Genomic DNA, 21,484 nt, shown 5'->3' on the forward strand with positions numbered 1-21,484 from the left:
CGCATGCGCATCAAGAATAGTTTGGAGACAGTTTCAAACTTGTTAGAAATTTGCAGTGAGAACAAACCTTATACATATATCGAATCCTATTTAATTTATGTTTTATATACCCACCTGCCATTTTGAAAGTTACAGTCATTATTACGTTAAAAGATAATTTACTAGTTGAATCTGGTCTTCACTGCTACTTGCAACGAACGTCAATTCTAAAGATCTGACAGCTGTCAATCTGATCATGACAGATCATAAGATTTACAAGTAGAGATGTTGATTTTCGTTACTTTTGATTACTATGATTACTGTACTGATTGTGTTACTTTTATTGGTATTTGCATGTAAAATACCGCTATCGGTATCGATTGACAATAATCATGCACAAAAATTAATAATTAATATTAAAAAAAATTAAAATTTAATTAAAAATAAAAATGCTGATTTGGTATTTACCTATTAATTAAAATATATTGTTTTAAAAAATATTTATTTTTATAAAAAAAAAACAAAACGTAACATTTCGAAAAATAAAACTTATAAATGTTGGTTATTATGTAAAAAAATGATCATTTCCACGTTTTCACCTTTTAGCCTGTTTCTCCTTTCTGACAATATCTGTCCTGCGGTGGAAAATGTCCTTTCAGATGGGATTGATGTTGCTACTATGCATAAGTATTTTTTGCTAATTTACAAAGATGAGGATATATTGCCGTTCTAGCTTTCCACCAGTCTAATAGATTTTCTTTTCTGTTCAAAAATCCTCAGCTATATAAGAGCGACATTCTTAAATAGCTGCTGTTTTTGCATCAATTTCTTTTCGCGCAGTTGCAATTTTATCAAAATCTGCCCAAATTAAATTTTTCTGTCGTTCCGTTTCGGAATCTGCTTCTTCTAGTAGATGCTCAGTTTCACGTGGTAAATCCCGGCGTTCTGCACCTATCATCCGAGCTACTTCTGTTTCCAAGAGTTCTTTGGCCAAATTGAAATTATGTTCTGATGAAAAAACTTTAAAACGTGCAAACATACGTACGGTGGTCTGCGCTTGATGCTGTATAAATAGTATAGAGTATAGGTATTAGGTAGTAATCAAAGTAATCATATGTTTTTGAATTCGATATTCGTTACTTCGAGTATCAATGAGTAACGAGTACTCCTGTAACGAATAGTTACTTTTTCAACATCTCTATTTTCAAGAAGGATGCAGAACCTTTGAAGTGATACAAAGTAGTACTTTAAATCTTGAACTAAAACAATAATAAGGTTGGTAATTTGATAGGCACTTTTCCTTAACGAGATTTTTAAGCGGAAATACCACATTGTTGTCCAAAGAACTTGATATATAGGGTGGAAATTAAGTATGTACAATAAATTTGACAGGCCATACTTTGAGTAATTTTAAGATAATAAGTTCTAATAAACATGTTTTACCAACGGCTCTGTTTAGGAGATACAGAGTGTTAAAATTCAATAAAAAAATTGTTTTTTTCTTGACTGTTTTATACCCAATTATGTTGGAATTTGGCGGTGCATTTTATACTAATAAGGTGTTAATTAAGTCCTAGTTTAATGACATTTTTCCAAAGTCCACTGGCGTCCTTAGAGCGCCACTGATTTTTATGGATTTTTTAAATTCTTTTTAGATAAACCTCTTGCTTAGGTTTCAAGAAAAAATAAAAGGCACTTCATTGCATATCTCTAGACCAGACAAGAAACATAAGAAAAAGATTCTTTTGGAAATCTTTTATAATTTTTTTAATAACAATAGATTTTAATAGACACTAAATTAATTTGCATTAAATTAACACGTTGTCATCAAGACGCTGTCAATGTACATACAATTTTCAAATTTAAGAAACTATTTTCAATGAAATTGAAACAAATCCTAATACTAGCACTTTAGGGAAATTAGGTATTCTAGCATTCACAAAACTTTTTAGTGCTTATTTATTTAACTTCCTAGACGGAATAAAAAATTATTTTCTTGTGGAGATAAAAAATTATTTTTAGGCAATCAATGTATTATTGGCACTATGAAGTTTACTCTTAACATATTTACTACCTAGAAAAAAACAAAATTTGTCCAGAAAATTGAAGCCTTAATTTGCTTAAACATAAAACTGACTGTCTAAACAAAATAAAAAATTATTTTGTTGTGAAAATTATAAATACTTCCAGGCAGTTAAAGTTCTATTTGAAATAAGAAATGTATATTTGTTATTAAAAAAATTATAAATAAAATTAGTTCCAAAACAGAACTTCTCAACTTTTTTTGTGTGGACTAGGGATATGAAATTAAGAGCATTTAATTTTTTTTCTCAAAAACTAAGCAAGGTACGAAAAAAAATCAAGACAGACACCTTAAAAATATCTTTTAAAAATTGTTTCTATTTTTTCTTAGAAATACTATTGGTTTGCCAGAGAAAAGGTTTTTACAAAATTTGTCAGGTCTAAGAACTGTCGTTTGAAAAATATTTTAGGTTTTTATTTGTAACCGTTTTCCAGAAAATCCAAGAAAACCGTTTTTGGTAAAGTGGTTTTCCCACTGAACCCTGAAGGTTAACCCACTTTACTTGAAAACTATGAGGAAAATGGTACCAATATTATCACGGGAGACTTTAATATCGATTTATTAAAAAACACCTTTTATGGAAGCTATTGAATGATCTATACACAAATGGATTTACACAAATAGTAAAAGAGCCCACTAGAATAGTCGCAAGAAGCCAAACATTAATTGATTTTATAGTTACAAATGATAAGCATCTCCCACACAAAGTATATTTGACACCTAAAATAAGTGGCCATTCCATCCTGTCAGCAACTCTTAGTAAACAAAAAGAACAACTGTCGATATTATAACATATCAACGGTCTTATAAAAACTACGTTTGTGATAAATTACAAGAAGAGCTATTAAATATTAACTGAAACCACAGTATCTCCGATGTAAATCTTTTGGCACATAAATTTGTCATGGATATCAAAAACGTCATGGACAATATGTGTCCTATGATCAAAATAGTTCAAAAACAAAAATTTTTTAACAAAAACTGGATTACCCATGAGATAAAGGAATTGATGCTGGAAAGGGACACATTATATAAAAAGGCTGTTATAAATAAGGATGAGCACACCTGGAATGAAAATAAGACCAAAAGAAATAGTATTGTAAATAAAATCAGACGGGAGAAGGAAAAATATTATCAGGAGACCCTTGATGCACATAGAAATAACCCAAAAGAACTGTGGAAAAACCTTAAAACTCTTTTACCAGAAAAAAATCAAACGATGCCAGACGAAATAAAGTTTGAGGTGGCAATAGTAAAGCAAGAAGCGGAAATTGTGAATAAATTTAACGAATATTTTTTAGTAGTATTTTTTTTTTTAGTATTATCCAAAATATTCCACACCCAGCAACAGTCAAATAGTCAATAGATCCTAATTTCGTAATTTCCAACGACAATAAAGTTTTTTCTAAATTTGAAATAACATCCATGGCAAAAATTAAGAGCATTCTTAAAAGTTTAAAAAATTTTGGAGGTGGTGAGAGTGGAATATTGAAACAGGTTCTATGTCACGTCGCATATATTGTTGGTGATCGTCTCTTAGATGTGATTAATACATCTCTTAGTACTGGCATCTTTCCTGAATCATCGAAGTTATCAACAGTGATTCCTGTTCCCAAGGTGTCAAACACAAAAAATCACGATGAGTTTAGACCAATAAATACAGTACCTATTTATGAAAAGTTGCTAGAATCATGTGTAAAGGAGCAGCTTCTTGATTTTTGCACTAAGAATAAATTGATAATACCAAATCAATCGGGTTTTCGGGAGTCTCACTCATGTGAGTCAGTTATTGTTGGTTTGAGTGATGATTTTCTCAGGGCCATTGATACTGGTGAAATGGTTTTGGCGGTATTTCTAGATTTCAGAAGAGCCTTTGAAACTATAGATAGAGATATTTTGATTAACAAGTTGAAACAGTTAGAAATTAGGGGGAGTGTTTTAGACTGGTTAAAATCCTATTCGTGTAATAGGGTCCAACGAGTAAAAATATAAAAATGTTATGTCAGAAATTTTTAATGTTTCATATGGTGTTCCCCAGGGAACGGTCTTAGGTCCACTATTATTCATCCTTTATATCAACCATATGGTACATGCAATAAAAAAGGGTAAAATAAGTTTATTTGCAGATGACACTATGTTGTATGTAGTAGGAAAAAACCTACATGAGATGCAGGCACGTGAACGGTGGCCTTTGTAATTTATTCGAATGGCTCTGTATAAATAAATTAAGCTTAAATACAAACAAGTCTAAATTTTGCGTCTTTGCAAAGAAGTCAAAAACTTGTCAGGCTGACATGAATAATGTGCGGATTATTGTGAATGGGGAAAAAAAATTTCATAAAAAAGAGATTAAGTATCTGGAAGTGATTTTAGATGCTAACCTAAAATTCCATGCCCATGCGGACTACATTATAAGAAAATTTTCAAAAAAAGTAGGATTTCTGACACGAATCTGTAAAAATTTGTCTATGCAAACAAAATTACAGCTATACAACGCCATTACACTTCCCCATTTATAATTCTGTTCTGCGCTGCTATTTGGTTTGCCTCAGTATCAAGTGGACCAACTGGAAATAATACAAAACAGAGCTATAAGATTAGTTTTGAAATTTGACCGTTATACTTCTGTTGCGTCTATGTTAAATGTCGTAAATATGTTATCTGTAAAACAAAGAATTATGTTTAATGTGTACTTGTTTTTTTTTTAAATAAAGAAACGTCTACTATCCGAATATATTTGTCAAAAATTAAGAGTATTCGCAAAGAAATAAATCGTACAGATTTTATTCTGGTAGATAGATGTCGAACCAGCCAAATGCTCAATACTGTTTTATTCAAGGGATTAATTGAGTTTAATAAGCTACCCAATGACATGAAAAGTTGTGATAATTTGAACCAGTTCAAGCGGCATCTGAGAGGATTTTTTTTTTTTTATAAATGTTGAAATATTGTGAAATTTATTTTATTCTTGCCTTCGTCAGTTTTGTTGTAATATTTTGTAGCCATTGTATATCTAAAATTTTAACTTTCAGTTTAAGCTAACCATTTTAACTTTACCATTTTATATTAGTAATTAATTTTAATTTTAATCTTGGAATTGTATTTACAATTTTAAACTTCTTTCTCTTTACCATTTTTAATCTAGGTTAGTTTTTATCAGTTTTTAGTGTTAAGCTTTTCGTGCTTCTCAAGGTTTCTGTATTTTTTTCTCCTTTTTTTCTCCAATACATAAGGCTTATTTTGTAGCTTGTATATTTTATATACTTTTTTTGATACCAGTTTTTTTATGTAGCTGTTATGCTAAATAAACGATATTATTATTATATTATTATTATTAAATCAATGTTTTTATTTTTGCATTTGCTTCTATGGGAGAATACCCAAAATAAAGCCAGAGTATATTCTTTTTCTAAATTGCCTAATAGAGGAGTTATAAATATTTTTTAAAAAAACAGCCAGTTTTGAGTCCAAAAATTTTGATTTTTTTTTGAAAATTAAAAAAAAAATACCGCGTCTTAAAGCATCAGACACTTAAAAATTACTACCAACAAGACACTTAAAAATTTTTTGAAAAAGTTTTGTTCATTGAAGAAAAATCAAAAGGATCTCTTAAAAGTGGTTTTTATTTTATTTTGGAAAAATTATTGGTCTGCCAGAGAAATGGCCTGCATTTATTAGGCAATCGGACCTTTTAACCGTTTTCCAAAAATCCAAGAAAAGTGTTTTTCTTATTTTTCCATTTTTCTCGAAAACTACGGAAAATCAGTGTTTTTATTTTACATTTGACACAGGGACATATTATACGCAAAGGCTGTTTTAGATTAAAATGAGGGCGCATGGAATGAGCATAAGGCTCAAAGAAATATTATAGTAATCAAGATAAGAGTAGAAACCAAAAAAATTTATGCAGAATGCATAGACGAATGTAAACACAACCCTAAAAAGTTATGGAAAATCTCAAGATTCTACTACCTGGTAAAATGCAGATATCCTCCAATGAAATTAATATTGAAGAGGTGTGTATTGCCCAAAAATTTAATAAAGATCTTATAGGAAGTATAGACAGTATTGTTAAAGACATTATATAGTCACCAAATTTAATAAATGATTTTACTAGGGTCTCTGAAACTAGCAAAGTATTTTCCAAGTTTGAGCCAGCCACAATGAGTAAAATGAAAACAATACTAAAAAGTCTAAAAAATATTGGTGGTGGAGAGGGAGGCATATTCAAAAAAGTTTTGTATGATGTATCCTATGCTATAGGTGACCGTGTCTTGAATATTATTAATACTTCTTTAGAAAGTGGTGTCTTTCCAAGTTCCTGGAAACTGTCTACTGTTATTCCTGTCACAAAAGTATCAAACACCCCCAAATATAATGAGTTTCGACCCATTAACACTGTGCCTGTCCTCAATTTTTGTAACGAAAATTAATTAATTACTGCATATCAGTCTGGTTTTCGTGAGAATCACTCATGCGAGTCCGTTTGTGTAAGTATATGTGATGCTTTTTTAAGAGCAATTGATAATAATAACTATGTTCTAGCTATATTCGTGGATTTTAAAAGAGCACTGGAGACTTTTGACAGAGCAGTGTTGCTTTATAAATTAGAAGGCTTATGAATTAGGGGAGGTGTCTTAAACTGGTTTAAATCATATTTGTGTAATAGAGTTCAATGTATTAAATTTATGAATAGTTTGCCCGAAGTTCTTAATGTCACGTTTGGTGTTCCACAGGGTACTTTTATTTTCTATTTAAATTATATGGTAAATGTGCTTGCAAAATGCAGAACTATGTTGTTTGCGGATGACACAATGATTTACATAGTGGGTAACAATCTTGACCAAATGAGGATTGATACTAACAACGACCAAAATAATTTATTTAACTGGCTGTGTATTAACAACAAGTTTAAATACAAGTTAGTCCAAATTTTGTGTCTTTACTATGAAATCCAAAAATAGTCAGGTGAACTTTATTGAATTGGACATTACTATTAATGGGGAGAGAATTCTTTATGAAAAAGAAATTAGATACCTGGGAATAACTCTAGGCTCAAATTTACATTTTATTACCTATGATGACTGTACTATGAGAAAGTTCTCGAAAAAAGTTGGATTTAGAGTAAAGCGGGGAAATATGGCAACATAAATATCAATCGCTCACATTCTGACCTCCATCGGACCTACTCGCAATACGAACACTGAACCTTAGAGCGTACCCATGTAGGTTTGCGACGTGAAAACTCTCGTTGCCATATTCTCGTCGTCAGAAAGAGTATAATCATAAATGTCCAATGATACGGTATTGCCATATTACCCGCACCCATGGGTAATATGGCATCTAGCTCAGGGTAATATGGCAACATGTTTTCGTTATGTAAAAATTAGGAATTAGGAGTTTTTTTTAATAAAAAATGCTAATGATCCCAAAAACATAAATTTATTTCTAATGAAAGAAGTCAAATGCAAGAAGTCAAATGCAAAACATGAAACTTATTAATATAATTCCTAGTGGCTACTAGTAGATATCCTCTAATTTAACTGTTTCTTTAAGCAAATTCGGATAATGGCGTACATTCTTCGCAAAATCTGTCAGATCTCGTACATATCTCATGGATCCATCTCATACATGTCACGCACTGAAGCCAGTCGCATTTGGGATCTTTTTTGTCGTAAAATGATCCATGACATTGTGCGCAAAATTCTGATTCATCAATATCGACTTCGGATTCGTCGCTTTCCTGCGTTACTACTTCTGTTTCGGTGTCTGACGAAGAAGGGCTTGGTAGTTCTTTGGTTTTCTTCTTTGGTATCCCGGTTTTCTTCGTTATCTTAATATTTTGTATTTTTTTCCGTTCTTCTTTTTGTTTTAATTTTCTGTTTTTTTCTTCTTTCTTTGCCCGTTTTGCAGAAATTGTTTCTGGTGAAGTTAGTATCTCGGCATGTTATTTCCGTTTATAGCCACTTGGTCCTGGTTCGATGCGTGGAACCCGTAAAATTGCTTCAAAGGGATTCGTATCTTCAGGTTCCTCATTTGCAGTGACATTACCTGGTCTGGGATCATTCTCCTCCTCACTGGAAATCTCTTCTGGGTTAAGACTCTTCAACCGATGGTTATAACGGAAATAGGTTCTCCTTTTTCAGCGCTTGTGATACAATTTACCATTTTAGCGCCTTTTGTTACCACAACTTTGCCTGGATTGTTATTCAATTGCAATCCTGTTTCATCGAGATTAAAAATCTTTTGTGGGGTATTTAATAAATTATTTTGTCTAAGAACGTTTCCCAGTAATTCAAAATATTGTGTACATTCTTGTTTTGTCATGCCCTTGGCCCTGGCAGTAGACATACCTTGAGCCTTACGAACGGCCAGTACAGGGTGTCTTCTCATAAAGGCTAGAAACCAGTCTTGTCCTGCCATTTTCCGTTCAGTATTGAATTTATGTGGAATATTTTGTTGGACCACAAAAGAATAAGCAAGCTTTCTTATATCATGAGCAGTTAAAGCAAAGCCGTGAAATGCCATGTTTTGTATATATTTGGCTAAACTTGCTTCTTGTTCCATAGTAAGTGAGCCTTTGCGACCTAATGCCATCTTATCTAAATTTCCGGAACGCATTCTTCTCATTAAGGTTCTAACTGGAACATTATAAGTACGACTAACGACCGACCGAACTAAGAACCGACCCTTTGCCTGCACGAATATCACTTACTGCATTTCGAAGATCTACTTCTGACCATTGGGCCCTTCTATTTTTCCGAATATAAGAACGTGACATTGTGTTTATCTGGAATGATAAAAAAATACGAATCACCATGAGCTATACCTATCAAAAAAGTACTTGGGGTAATATGCCGCACTTGCATTTTCATGCGGCATATTACCCCATGGTGCAACACCAACGTTTAAACTGAAAAGCAAAAACCCGGTGTAAATACAGTCATGAATCTCACCTCGCCACAGCAACGTGGATTGTTTCAATCGAATCACAAAACCTTTTAAAAACTCTTACCATATATCGTATACAAATTTTTTGGTGGGTACTTATCAGTTTTTGGGGTTTATCGTGCACTAAATGATGAAAATTATAGGAAATCAGTAAACAGGTGGTTGACTACGTTAATGTAGACAGGTTACTATGGTAGTGCGATGGCGTAACCGCCAGAGTGAGCTATGAGCGAACTGACGCATATTACCCGATGCGGCATATTCCCCCGGTTTACTCTATAGCTAGGGTTGGTAAGCATCTATCCATGCATACAAGACTAATGCTGTACAACGCAATTGCTCTACCCCATTTACAATTCTGTTCGATATTATTGTTTAACTTACCATAATATAAAATAATACAATTTGAAGTCATTCAAAATAGAGCTATGAGAATTATTCTCAAGTGTAATCGCTATACTCCTGCCTCATCTATGTGTATTAGAAATGTATTCTGTGACCCAAAGAATTATGTTTAGTGTGTATGTGTTTATTTTTAAAGTCAAACAATGTTTATTACCTGGGTGTAATTAATAGATACCAATGGGTGAATTTAATAGATTATCAGCTTAGGACTGTGATGGTTTGAACCGGTTTAAAAGATTGTTGAAAAAATTTGTTTCATCGCATCTGTGATTGCCTCATTTTATTTTTATTACTCAGGCTTGATTTTCATCATGTTTTATTGTTTATTTTTATGTTTAAAGACTTTCACCTTGATTGTATTTAATTTTTTTATAAAGTTTTATTTTTACACTTTTAATATGTCCTCTATTTTAATTTTTTTTCTGTTTTATTGTTTTTTTTTTTAAATTATGAAAGATAAAAAAAATCCACAAAAATCAGGGACGTGCATTTTTCTAGTCAAAAATATTTGTTTTTTGTACCGCTCGGGATGCCACCGAACTTAACAAAATTTATTAACTATAATATAGTTAATAAATTTTTTTATTAATTATATTTATTTTTTATAGGACTAAATCAGCACATTACTTGTATAAATTACACAGTCAAATTGCAACAAAATTTGATAAAGGTCATTTAAGATATTTACGACAACCCAATTTTTAAATTTTAACACCCTCTATCCCGTAAACGGAGCCATTGCGAACACATGAACTTTTGGTCTTAAAATTACTCAAAAAATCCCCTGTCAAATTTATTGTACATACTTAATTAACACCCTGTATATTGGGCGATAATTCAATCTTAAGACAAATAAGAAGACAAATCAAATTACCGAATAAAAGACGACGAAATGTTTCCCTCGGAACGCGAAAAATAAGGGAAGAAAATTATTATAGGCACGCATAAAGTCGTCTTATCACTTGAAAGGGGGATCCATAATTCAGTTTCATCAAGGCAACAATATGGCGCTGATGGCTCTTGAGAAGTTTGACGTGTTTATCCGAATGTTTCAATAAATTTTCTTCGTCTGAATGGCTTTGATGAGTTGAAAGCTTCAAGATGATTATTTTAATATTTCTCCTGGTAGTGACTATTATTTTACAAGATAATAGCCGGATTACAGAGCAAGAGGGAACAGTGATTTGCATAACCGGTCATCCCTTAACACAGATATCCCTTTGAAACAACCCCTTTTAGGATAACCAACGGTCATTTTTCAAATAGGGTGTGGTAGAAATAACGTTCATGGTGTCTTTTGTACGTACTACTCACTAGGATTTGGAGTTAGGTTAAATGGAGCGCAAATCTGCATCTTTTTTTAATCAAGAAGTTTCTTGTCGTGTAGGAATTTAATCCACCCACCCCCCTCAAATTTAAATTTCGAATTTAAACTAAATTTCGCATTTTGCCTGGATGCGAAGTGGAATAAATGAGTCTCCGGGGTTCATAAAATATTTAAAACACGTCTTGGTGTTTACATTTCTGCCGCTTTTTGCCTTTTATCAGTTTTCCTTAAAGCCATTTGGGTTATTTTTGCAAATATTAGAATGGAAGAAACATATTACATTGTAGTATTTAAATTTTGGGGACTATGCTATGACGTCATTATGTTTGACAGCTGGTTGGTATTGGCGCTTGTTAATACAGGTTAGAGTTACCTTTAGATCAAGGTGGTGTCACACGTATGCGACATCGCAAAGGACCTGAGTACGCAGTTGTCTCTGTTTGTTGGAAACAAATAGAGTAAAATATAGCATTCGCTTACTTTACAGTTTATATGTATATTATTGACCAATAGAAAGTCACTATTTTAATCAATAGGAACGATTTTGTATTTTTGAGTCGCATCATACCTCAGCAGATAAATTTAGTAAGTTCTAGAGGTGTAAGCCGTGTAAGTATAGTAACGTTTACTTGATGGATCATAAAAAATGAATGATTTGTGAGAGTCCTCCACATGACTTTAAATCTGTCATTATTTTCAAACTGTCAAAAGAGTTTGACTTGTGTGTGAGTTTTTGATGTATGACATGTAACATTTCCACCTTAGCGAAGTAATTTTTCAGCGGCATATTTAAATCTGTCCGCTACTTTTGATCTTTGTCAAGTTAATTTTCACGTTTTCTTAGAGCACCAATAATCTTAAACAAAAACTGGTCTGTGCTAAACTGACATTCAAACTAAGTTTTAGAGAAAATATTAAGGTTGTAGTATTTAAATTTGGCGCCTTCGTGTTTGACAGTTGGTTGAGGTTGGTATTGACGTTTGTAAAATGTCACTAATTATGAATTGTCTTTTGCATGCTACAAGTTACTTTGCATTCTATCTGTTAAAACTGTTGCAGTTATCACGTAACTATAGATGCGTCTGCAGGCAAATTTGTCAAATAAAACAGAAATGAAAAATTGACAGCTTTCTGCTAATATAAAAGGTTTTGCCTTATTGTTTTAATAATTAATTAAGAAAACCATATTTAAGCTAACCTCACCTCACCTTACCTAATCTTACTTCCAGACCAAGTTGTTAGTGTTGTGCGCAGTTTAGTGAAAATATTTAATGCGACACATCTTTTTCTGGTACAAATTCCCTTACTATAGCATACAAAACAAAACTAGAGGATCGTAAAGTCTGACGTGCGCAATTTTCCGAGGTTCTTAACCCCGTCAGATAAATTGTCGTCATTTTCTCGTAGAGCAAAACGGACCTTATAGCCTAATAAGGCAGTACCACTTCTTTCTTGGAACTCTATCAGGAATTTTTATTGCTACCGTTTTATATAGAATACCACTCAACCGTTTTCAACTATAGGAAATTGGAAAAAATAAATTTCAACTGGGTCAAGTGGAGTCACTTCAACTACTAATTTAACAGCTTAAAATCCGCATTTCTTATGCCGTTATTTCCATAAAAAATGTCGATAAATAACGCGATCCAGCCGTATTTTCGAATTCGCTTCGGTGTTTATTGTTTTAACTCTTTCTACGGTTAATAATTACGATCAATACGTGTCGATGAAAAGGTATTTTTAAATTCTCGAAAAACCCGCCGAACCAGAAACGCTCATGCATTTTCCCGAATTCCATTTCGTTTACTGACCTTTTAATTTAATATTCCGCTTTTTCACATTTTGCCTACATTTATTATTACGTCTTTTACAAGATGGCGTTCATCCACCATTCTGTAAACTGTCATTTCGAGATATCATTTGTCACAGTATGTGAGAGCTGAATGTTGTGCAATGGATTATACTACACTCCAAGCTAATCTGTCGTGAGGAAAACATTAAATTGTCAATGTCAGAGTCAAAATCACACTACAATAGTAACTTTTTTCTGATTTTCTCATTAAGCATAATGATGTCCCGCTTCTTATCGCGATAAAAGCGCCAAACTCGACCTTCTCACGTTTTAAATGTGCAGCCTTGTGCTTTCATTCATCTCGAATTGGCCTCTCAGACGAAATTGCTTTGAACCGAAAACAGCAAAAAACTTGTTTTGTTATTTAATTTGTTTTTTTTTATGGGGCCCTCCTTATCTTTATTAACCACTTTGGGACATCTGGGTGTTCGTATGTCAGCACGGAGGTCACTCCATGTTATTGTGATAATTAATTTTCAATTATAAACGCTGACAGTGTGAAGTTTCGTTGAATTTATTTTGATTAATGATTGGAGGCCATTTTGGGCACAGTTTATGGTTATTAAAAAAATAAGTTTAGATTTATAGGCATTAAATCACTTCATAAAGTATTGGCTTATAACTATAGAGCAAAATAGAAAACTATGAATAACTCTGGATTGGCATACAGAACGATAGCGGGAGTACACCATCTTCACTTCACTTAGTTTTTCTGATCTTCCTTGTCTAAGATCCATAGTCAAATCAAAGTACATGGTTTATTCACATAGTAAATTAAAATATCCATAAATGAAATTGCTAATAATGAATACATCAGATAAGCAAAATTTAAAAAGTTACTAAAATATGTTAGAAAGAATTACTGTAAAACTCTAAAAGGCTGTACCATTAATTTCTTTAACTGAAGTATAAACTGGGTCAAGGAATGTAGATCCTAAATGTTGCGTGGACGTTTGAAAATCTTCATACCCTCAAAGAAAACAGATTTCATGAACAATGATGACGTGGAGATGGGTAGATGCAGATCGCTCTGTTTACGAATCTGATATCGGGTATTTTCTATTTTTAAATTATGGCGATTTTTCAGAAATGAGGTAGTTACTTACATTGTCACGAAAACAGATGCCATGTCGGAAATGTGACTCAATATAAGAGCGAAATATACAGATCCTCCTATCCCGGCTGGTCCAAGTTTCTCACAAATCAATCTCAGGGAGTAACAACCAGAAGATAATTTGCTGGCAAAAACAGTTATGTGCACCTCAAACTTCAATTCACAGTCTTTAGTAATTCTAAGAAATTTTTTGCTTGCATGTTCAATCAGTTCTACCAGCTTATTGACAACAGCAAGACAAAAAAGTAGACAGATTCTAGTTTTCTGGGAATCTTCTGCAGGTCCTCTGCAGGTCATTTGATATTCTTTTAGATAATGTCTTACCATCTTGACTGTGCGAGAGGATTATTGTGTGATCAGCAAATAAAACGATCTTTCCTCGTATGTCAACAATAGCAAGATCATTAATGTAAAAAAGGAAAAATATTGGGCCTTAAGGCCTCCATGACATATATTCGTATTTAGAAGAGTCAGAGCCCACGGATGCACATTTTCGACGGTCATAAATGTAAGAAGGGAGCCAAGACAATGCCAGTCCTCTGAAATCATAGTTCCGGCTTCCGAAGCCATATCCTATGGCTAACTTAGTAAAAAGCTTTAGTCAGGTCGCAAAACACTACAGCGGAAGCTCCTGTTGATTTGACTATAGAGGTTGTGAAGGAGTTTGTCTATAGTTGAAAGCCAAACTGGGTGCTGCTTAGAATGTGATTTTGTTTCAGAAAGGACTCGACACGAGATAACAAGTTTCTTAACAAGTTTTGCAAGTGTTAACAGTAAGAAAATGAGTCTAAAGTTTGCAGGATCACTATGACTTCCACTTTTGTGAACATCTCTTTGGTAAATCACTTTGGCCAGTTTTAGACAAGGTGGCGATGTACCCGTGGTCTAGGTTGTGCTTATTACCTAAACCAAGAGTTCCAAGATTGTCTCCCAAAACATTCCTCACTGACAACTCATCCTCCCCTGACAAATTTTTGTTTTTCATTAATAATAATGTTTCCTTTAGGTTAGTCAGATCTGTGGGAAAGAAAAAGAATGAGATTTCAGCTAGTGTACTTCGCAAGAAACTAACAGGGTCAAGGGTGGGGTTAAGGTGATTTTGAAGGTTCTGGGTGTGCCACAAAAGAATCTGTTAAATCTATTTGGGGTAATCTCAGGAGGAGTAGAAGGTTGAAAATTATTTTTTCTCCGAAGGTCATTCAAATTTAAAACTACTCGAGCTCTCTTGTGATTAATTAGAAGTGTTGTTCATGCGGCCAGTGTAATACGCTTGTTTTAAATTTGGCGGTATATTGAACGATAAGTGGTAAAATAATATTTTCATTGCAAATTGAGTTGATAAATTTTGGAATCAGGAGTAACTGTTTTAGTTCCTTAATAGATGGTTTTATATAACAAAAATTTAAACAAATGAAAAGTTACTATAGACATAACCTGATATAGCAGTTCAAGTGTAAATTATTAGATAAAAGATTAGAAAGGTAGCCCTGGAATCACTACAAATAGATGTGTTGTTATGTTAGTTGTTATGTATGATTCATTTTCTTGATACTTCTGCTCAGAGCATTCAGATCATCAATTTGCTTTTTGTAATTAGAAATATCACTACATATAATGATAACACCATTTTTCAGATCACCATTTTTCTTTATTAAAGCCACTTTTGTTGATTTTTCCTACAAAGAATTGACCGTTTTTTTCCTAGTTGCTAGCACTTCATATTGACACCTTTATGACGGTGCTTATTTAGGAGGCCTTCAGGCTTTTAATTTTCAAATTTATTAAATCACTGTGTTTGCGTAATTTAGAAATTATCCTTATCAGCCGAGAGCTTTTCCATTTCTTTGATGTCCATGTTTGTTTGGGCATTATAATTTAATTGTTTGTGCAACCTACCTTTAGAATTATTATCCAGACTAACGCAATTTTTAGAACATAATATCTTTTGCTGACCAAGTTTAACAGAGATTTAAAAGAAAGTATGCTGGACTAGATATAGAAATTGAATATTTGGCGCGTAATTTGATTTTAAATCTTAATGTAACAGCTAATAATATTATCATCAACATATATTTTACCGTAACTTAAAGGTGACAACGATGGATTTATTCTGGGATTAGGAGCCTAAATAGTTTAAATCAGAGTGCCAAGTTTATTGAGCAGTGTTCCCAACAGGAAAATATAATTGGGCCCTAGTCTTAGGTTTGTCTCATATAAGAAACTGACCTACATTTTGGCGCCCAACATCAAATGATTTTTAATAAAAACTGATGTTCTGAGACGCTGAAAACCATTTAAAATCTATCGGTTAAAAGCTCGACGGTAAAAACATCCATTTCTCCAAGAAGTAACGCCCCGAAGCGAGATTTTATTCCAACAAACCGACTCGGCTACTTCCTGTATTATTTTGTCGCGGACGAGCCTTTTTGCAAATACATTTATAATAAATGGCCTCTTTACCGCCAATACTGTATTTAGCTTTTAAATAAATCATTGAGAAATCAGACTGCCAAGGGGCTGTACTTTAAATTTTTAGAAGCAACACACAGGCAAACCTGTTTACTGTTGTACGTTACGTAACGCGTCGTATTGGTTTCATCTGATATAAGAGGCCGCAAATATGGTTTAACGATGCAATAGTATTCCACTCACATTCGATTTACGCAAGTACGTATTAAATTCAGTAAGTTATGGGGTTTCTAAATTGCATGTTTTCGGTTAATAAAGTCTCATCTGCGAAACGGTGATGGCGGACTGAAAATGCTAACTAAGCAGACCGACGAGATTTCCGCAAAACGTTCACCGACCCTGCACTGATGCGTGTGCAGACATTGCGTTATTGAATTGACCATTTTATTTAGCTACTGTAATAAATTGCAGTTGGATATCTTGATAAATACTGACAGATGACAGTGACAGTTGACATACTGCAACGATGAGTTAAGTGAAATTATGATGTGGCGGTTTCAGTCATTTGTCGTTCACCTTTTTATGCCGGTCAGTATTGCCAATCTATCGAGGGATTTGATTTTACACTTAGAGCAGATTGTATCATTTGGTGCGTAATTTAAATTTCGTTTTAATATAACAGCACCAAAAAGTACTGATCGCTTATCGCGGTTGGGTTCACATCATGAAAATATGATTCATTGAGGTATCCTCAAAATTGGATCACGTTAATTTGTTCATTAATATGTATAATTTACTGGAAATCCTCTATAAGTTTTCCATAAAGAATGTTTGTCCTTGCTTAACTACAAATCGCCTATCGACCTAAACGACTAATAAAATTTTAATATGACCTTTACGAGGTGGTTTTTATGCCTGGAAAGAATCCAATTCAGTTCGGTTTTGTATGTTCCCAAGATAATAACGTTAGAAAGTATATTTATTATTAATCTGAGTTCTTTTTATATTAGCCGTGCATGTCAACCAAAATATGTACAGGAAAGCAATACATACTAAAAAAGGTTAGTTCTACTTAGTTAAGCCCATTCAAAGCACACTTTTTATCGCCTCCGTCGCTTTTTCGGTCCATTAGCTCAAAAATATTTACGAGATTTCTCTTCCGGACAGGCCGAACTTCCAGATGTGCCCCCAAAAAAAAGAAAGACAAAGAAATCGCGTTATTTTTAACTTTATTATCGATTTATTTATAATTTGAAACAAACACACTAATGGCAGTTTTAAACTCATTAACATGCCTTATTTATTATTCAGAAACGTTTCTTTATTATTAAGTAACGTGACGGAATTCTTGGCAACGTTGCATTGGTTTGACCTGTCAACTGTCAATATCAACTCATTCATATATTTTCAGCGTGAGTGGAAATCGAGTAATTTAGGTAAAAACCCGAATGCAACGTTGTCAATCAGCCTAGGTCCAATATCAACGTTAAATGTGTCAACTGTTAAAGAAATTTAATCAGTGATGTTAGACGTGAAGAGAAATCAAGCAGTTTACATAAAAGTCTAATAAAGTAATAAATTTCTCACTATTCATCTCTTAATGTCACTTCATGTTTCATATGAAAAAAAAGATTTGATAATAAGAAATCACATTCAATCCGTTCTGGTTACATTTGGTTTACAAAAGTGATGAATGAAAATGAATTCAAATTCTATTGCCAGTTGTCAATTATCAAATGAATATCGTGTATTACAATATCAAAACAGCACTTTTTGTTGTCGAATCAACTGATTGACAATTCAAATGACAGTTTTGACGTTAACAGTAACAGTGACACTAATTCGTAAAACCAGTAAGGGAATTTTACGATATTAGATATTTTCATTTGAACAACCAGTAATTACCAAAGAGATTCGATAAATAGAAATCACATTCAAGCGGTTCTGGTTACAATTTGTTTACAAAAGTGATGAATGAATGTGAATTCAAAGTTCATTGCCAGTTGTCAATTGTCGAGTAAACATCGTGTGAATCTTAATGTGACGCCGCCAGACTGCTAACAATTTCCAAAAAGGTCAATTTTCTCTAACATTAAAACAGCAATTTTTGTTGTCGAATAGACTGATTAGTGACAATTCAAATGAGAGTTTTGACATTAAGAGTAACAGTAACACCAAAAAGCGCTGTTTTGATGTTAAGTCAAGAGAGCGGTGACAAGTCAAATGACAGTTTTGACGTTGACAGCGACACTAATTCGTAACAACAGTAAGGGAATTTTACGATATTAGACATTTTTATTCAAACAACCAATAATTACCAAAGATATTTGAGAAATCACATTCAACCGGTTTTGATTACAATTTGTTTATAGAAGTGACAATGAATGATAAAAATTAATTCAAATTCCATTGGCAGTTGTCAACTGTCAAGTAAACATCATGTGAATCCAAACATCAATGCGATGCTGCCAAACTGCTTACAATTTCCAAAAAGTTTAATTTTCTTTAACATCAAAACAGCGTTTTTTGTTGTCGAATCAACTAATTAGTGACACTTGACATTAAGAGTAACAGACACACCAAAAACCACTATCTTGATGTTAAGTCAAGTGAGCGATGTTAAATCAAGTGATGTTAAGTCAAATCAATTGACGGTTTTAACGTTAACAGTGATAGTGACACTAATTCCCTAAGGTACTGTAAGTACAATATTAGACATTTTAATTCGAACAATTAGTAATTACGATGAAAGAGATTTGATAATTGGAAATCACATTAAACCGGCTCTGATAACAATATATTTGAAAGAGTGACGAATGAAAATGAATTCAAATTCCATTGCCAGTTGTCAACCGACAACAAATCGTGTGAATCTGAATGTGATGATACCAAACTGCTTACAATTTCCAAAAAGTTCAATTTTCATTACCTGATTAAAAACAGTAATAGCGACAGCATTTACATTTTATACTATCTATAGAAAGTGTTTTGTCTTAACCTCGTTTATCTCATGTCGAATCTGTATACCTACCTTACTGGTGGTACCTTAATTTCTCTAAAAGACCGTTACGTCCACACATGGAACGAGTTTTAGTTAAAGCCCATTCAACATTCAGGCCGAGCCGTAGGTATCAAAATTCCTATATGTGGGCGACAAGTTGTACGTGTTTGGGCGTCAAAACAAGCCCGTAACTCGATTTGTTTATACCTGGTCAAAAGGGCAATGCGGCATATTTCGTTTTAAGAAAAAAATTACGATATAGAGGTTTTTATGTTTGGTCGTAAAAAATTGAGAAATTGGCTCAGTGGGATTTCTTGTACGGTCGCAAAAACCTTAAACAGTTTGCGGATGCACACAAATTTAATTAAATTATGTGTAGGAGATTTATGGTTTACGGGTTGAACTCTGGTTTACTGGTTCAGCCTCCTTACCCATCAGATCTAACAACTCCTTTTGTTCTCTAACTAAAAGTTGAACTTAAAACAATTAGAAGCAGACGGTCTTCTAATGTAAGCAAATAGTAACCCATTAATAACAAAGTGAGAAGAGATCGTGTCCAATCTTTACTCTGCTTCATTTTCATGAAGAAATGTTGATAAAAAGCGTAAATACGACATAGAAGAATAACGGCTCCGTTAATTTCGTCCTTTTTGTTTTTTTTCCGAAGGTATTTGCAAAAAACAGAAATAGATTTGTTGATAGTATTCTTTGGGTCATAATCTGTGCCAAAAATAAAACACTATGGATCTGCTAAATAGGGTTTTAATAAAAAAAATTAATTTACAATTCACTCCAATTTTAGATAACTTTCTGAGAGAAACCGAACCAATTAACGCCAATAAGTAAAGCCCTACTTGTAAAAAGTAAATTAATTTTGTTTGAAAAGTAAAGTTATGTTTATTCGCACTTCCTCTTACGTCACATAAAAGGGAATCCACCCACATCCAAAGGATGTTGTTATGACAATAATTATTTTATTGTCTATATTCTAATAGTGTTTTTCGGTTTTGTTCCCATCTCCTTACGTTATTTTAAACTCATGGAATTCAACATCAAAAAGCGCAGTTTGAATTAAGTCGTTAAGGTGACAGCTGACAACTATCCATGCTACATAACCTTACTTTTAATATCATTGGGATTAATGCCTGTTTATCATTTTCTAAAGTTTTATCGCTTGAATCTGAGTACTTAGGTAAGTACTCAGATTCGGTGAGTACTTATTATTAAGATACTATATTATTAACCTAAATGCGTGTTGATTGACTTTTCGGTTTTTACTAGAATTATTAGAGGCACGCTGAAAAGTCATAATAGAATTCCTGCTTCTTATACATAAAACATGATCATACTCCTCACGTAATCCCCTGAAATCCACAAAAAACCAATTGTGTCTCCCATATTCAACTCCATCCGGACAATTTCGTCGGGAAAAGACCTCTCACCCTTTTCCCGCATCCCGGTACACCGCCGGAAACGAAACCGGGTGAATTTATTAGCGATACGTGACGTTTAGCGATAATATCGGGCGACATCTACAGATAAAACACGTAATTAGTGAGACCGGGGGTCGTGCCTCAACGTGCTTTTGTTTGTAAACGGTTTTACGTGCGGTCTGGCCAATTATTGTTTAACTGATTTAAAATGATTTACCGGCGTTTGTAGTGGCACTCCGGTCTGTGTGTGTGGGTATGTTTTCAGGGTCTTGTTGTTAGAAATCCGTCATTTATAGTAATAACTAAAAATAACGTAATAGGGATTTTTAGAACTTATGGTATTCTATAACGAAAAGCGCAATAAGATCCACAAGTGACAAGTCAAATGGAGGTTTGGCATTGAAAATAACAGTGTTACCAACCGCTAGATGATTTCAAATCTTTTGCTTTTTTGCCAAATCTACAATTCGTTTATAATTTAAAACGGAAACTACCAACATAAACAGCAATTCCGAAGATTAGACGTGGAAAAAACTAAATGAAACAACCTGAATTTTTTTTCGTATTCTTTTCATCAACACAGATATCTTGGGCGAACTGTATTTATTTGTTATACCTGCTTAAAAATAACTATATATATTATAAATTATAAATAACTATAGTTGTTAAGAAAAATAAAGAATTTATTTTGCCGTCAGTTACATTTGTGACAGTCTTGGAATGGTGAAAATTTATTTATTGAATTGAAGATTTTACTTCCAAAATGGTTTACACACTAGCCGAAAGAGTGGAAATTATTCTAATTTATGGTGCCCACAATCAATGTGCTCGGCAAACTGCCGTCACGTTTAACGCCAGACATCCGGAGAAGATAACTTCGCATAGGTATGTTTTGGACCTTGTTACTAAGTTTACTGAAACTGGATCTGT

General features: G+C 33.2%; 1 protein-coding gene across 3 annotated transcripts in view; it reads left to right on the top strand.

Annotated features, from left to right (window-relative positions):
- The window catches only part of LOC126741554 (uncharacterized), a 136,375-nt gene that overhangs the window by 70,051 nt on the left and 44,840 nt on the right, over positions 1-21,484 (top strand). The window contains exon 1 of one of the 3 annotated variants that reach the window (XM_050448017.1): positions 17,080-17,181. The exons of the other annotated variants lie outside the window; for them this stretch is intronic. Coding sequence (XP_050303974.1) covers positions 17,151-17,181 — 31 coding nt within the window. The 5' untranslated portion in view covers positions 17,080-17,150. Of the gene's footprint in view, positions 1-17,079; positions 17,182-21,484 lie in introns of those variants that run through there. 3 annotated transcript variants of the gene reach the window in all.

The sequence above is a fragment of the Anthonomus grandis genome, chromosome 10 (assembly GCF_022605725.1).
Source record: "Anthonomus grandis grandis chromosome 10, icAntGran1.3, whole genome shotgun sequence".
In the NCBI taxonomy this organism is placed as follows: domain Eukaryota; kingdom Metazoa; phylum Arthropoda; class Insecta; order Coleoptera; family Curculionidae; genus Anthonomus; species Anthonomus grandis.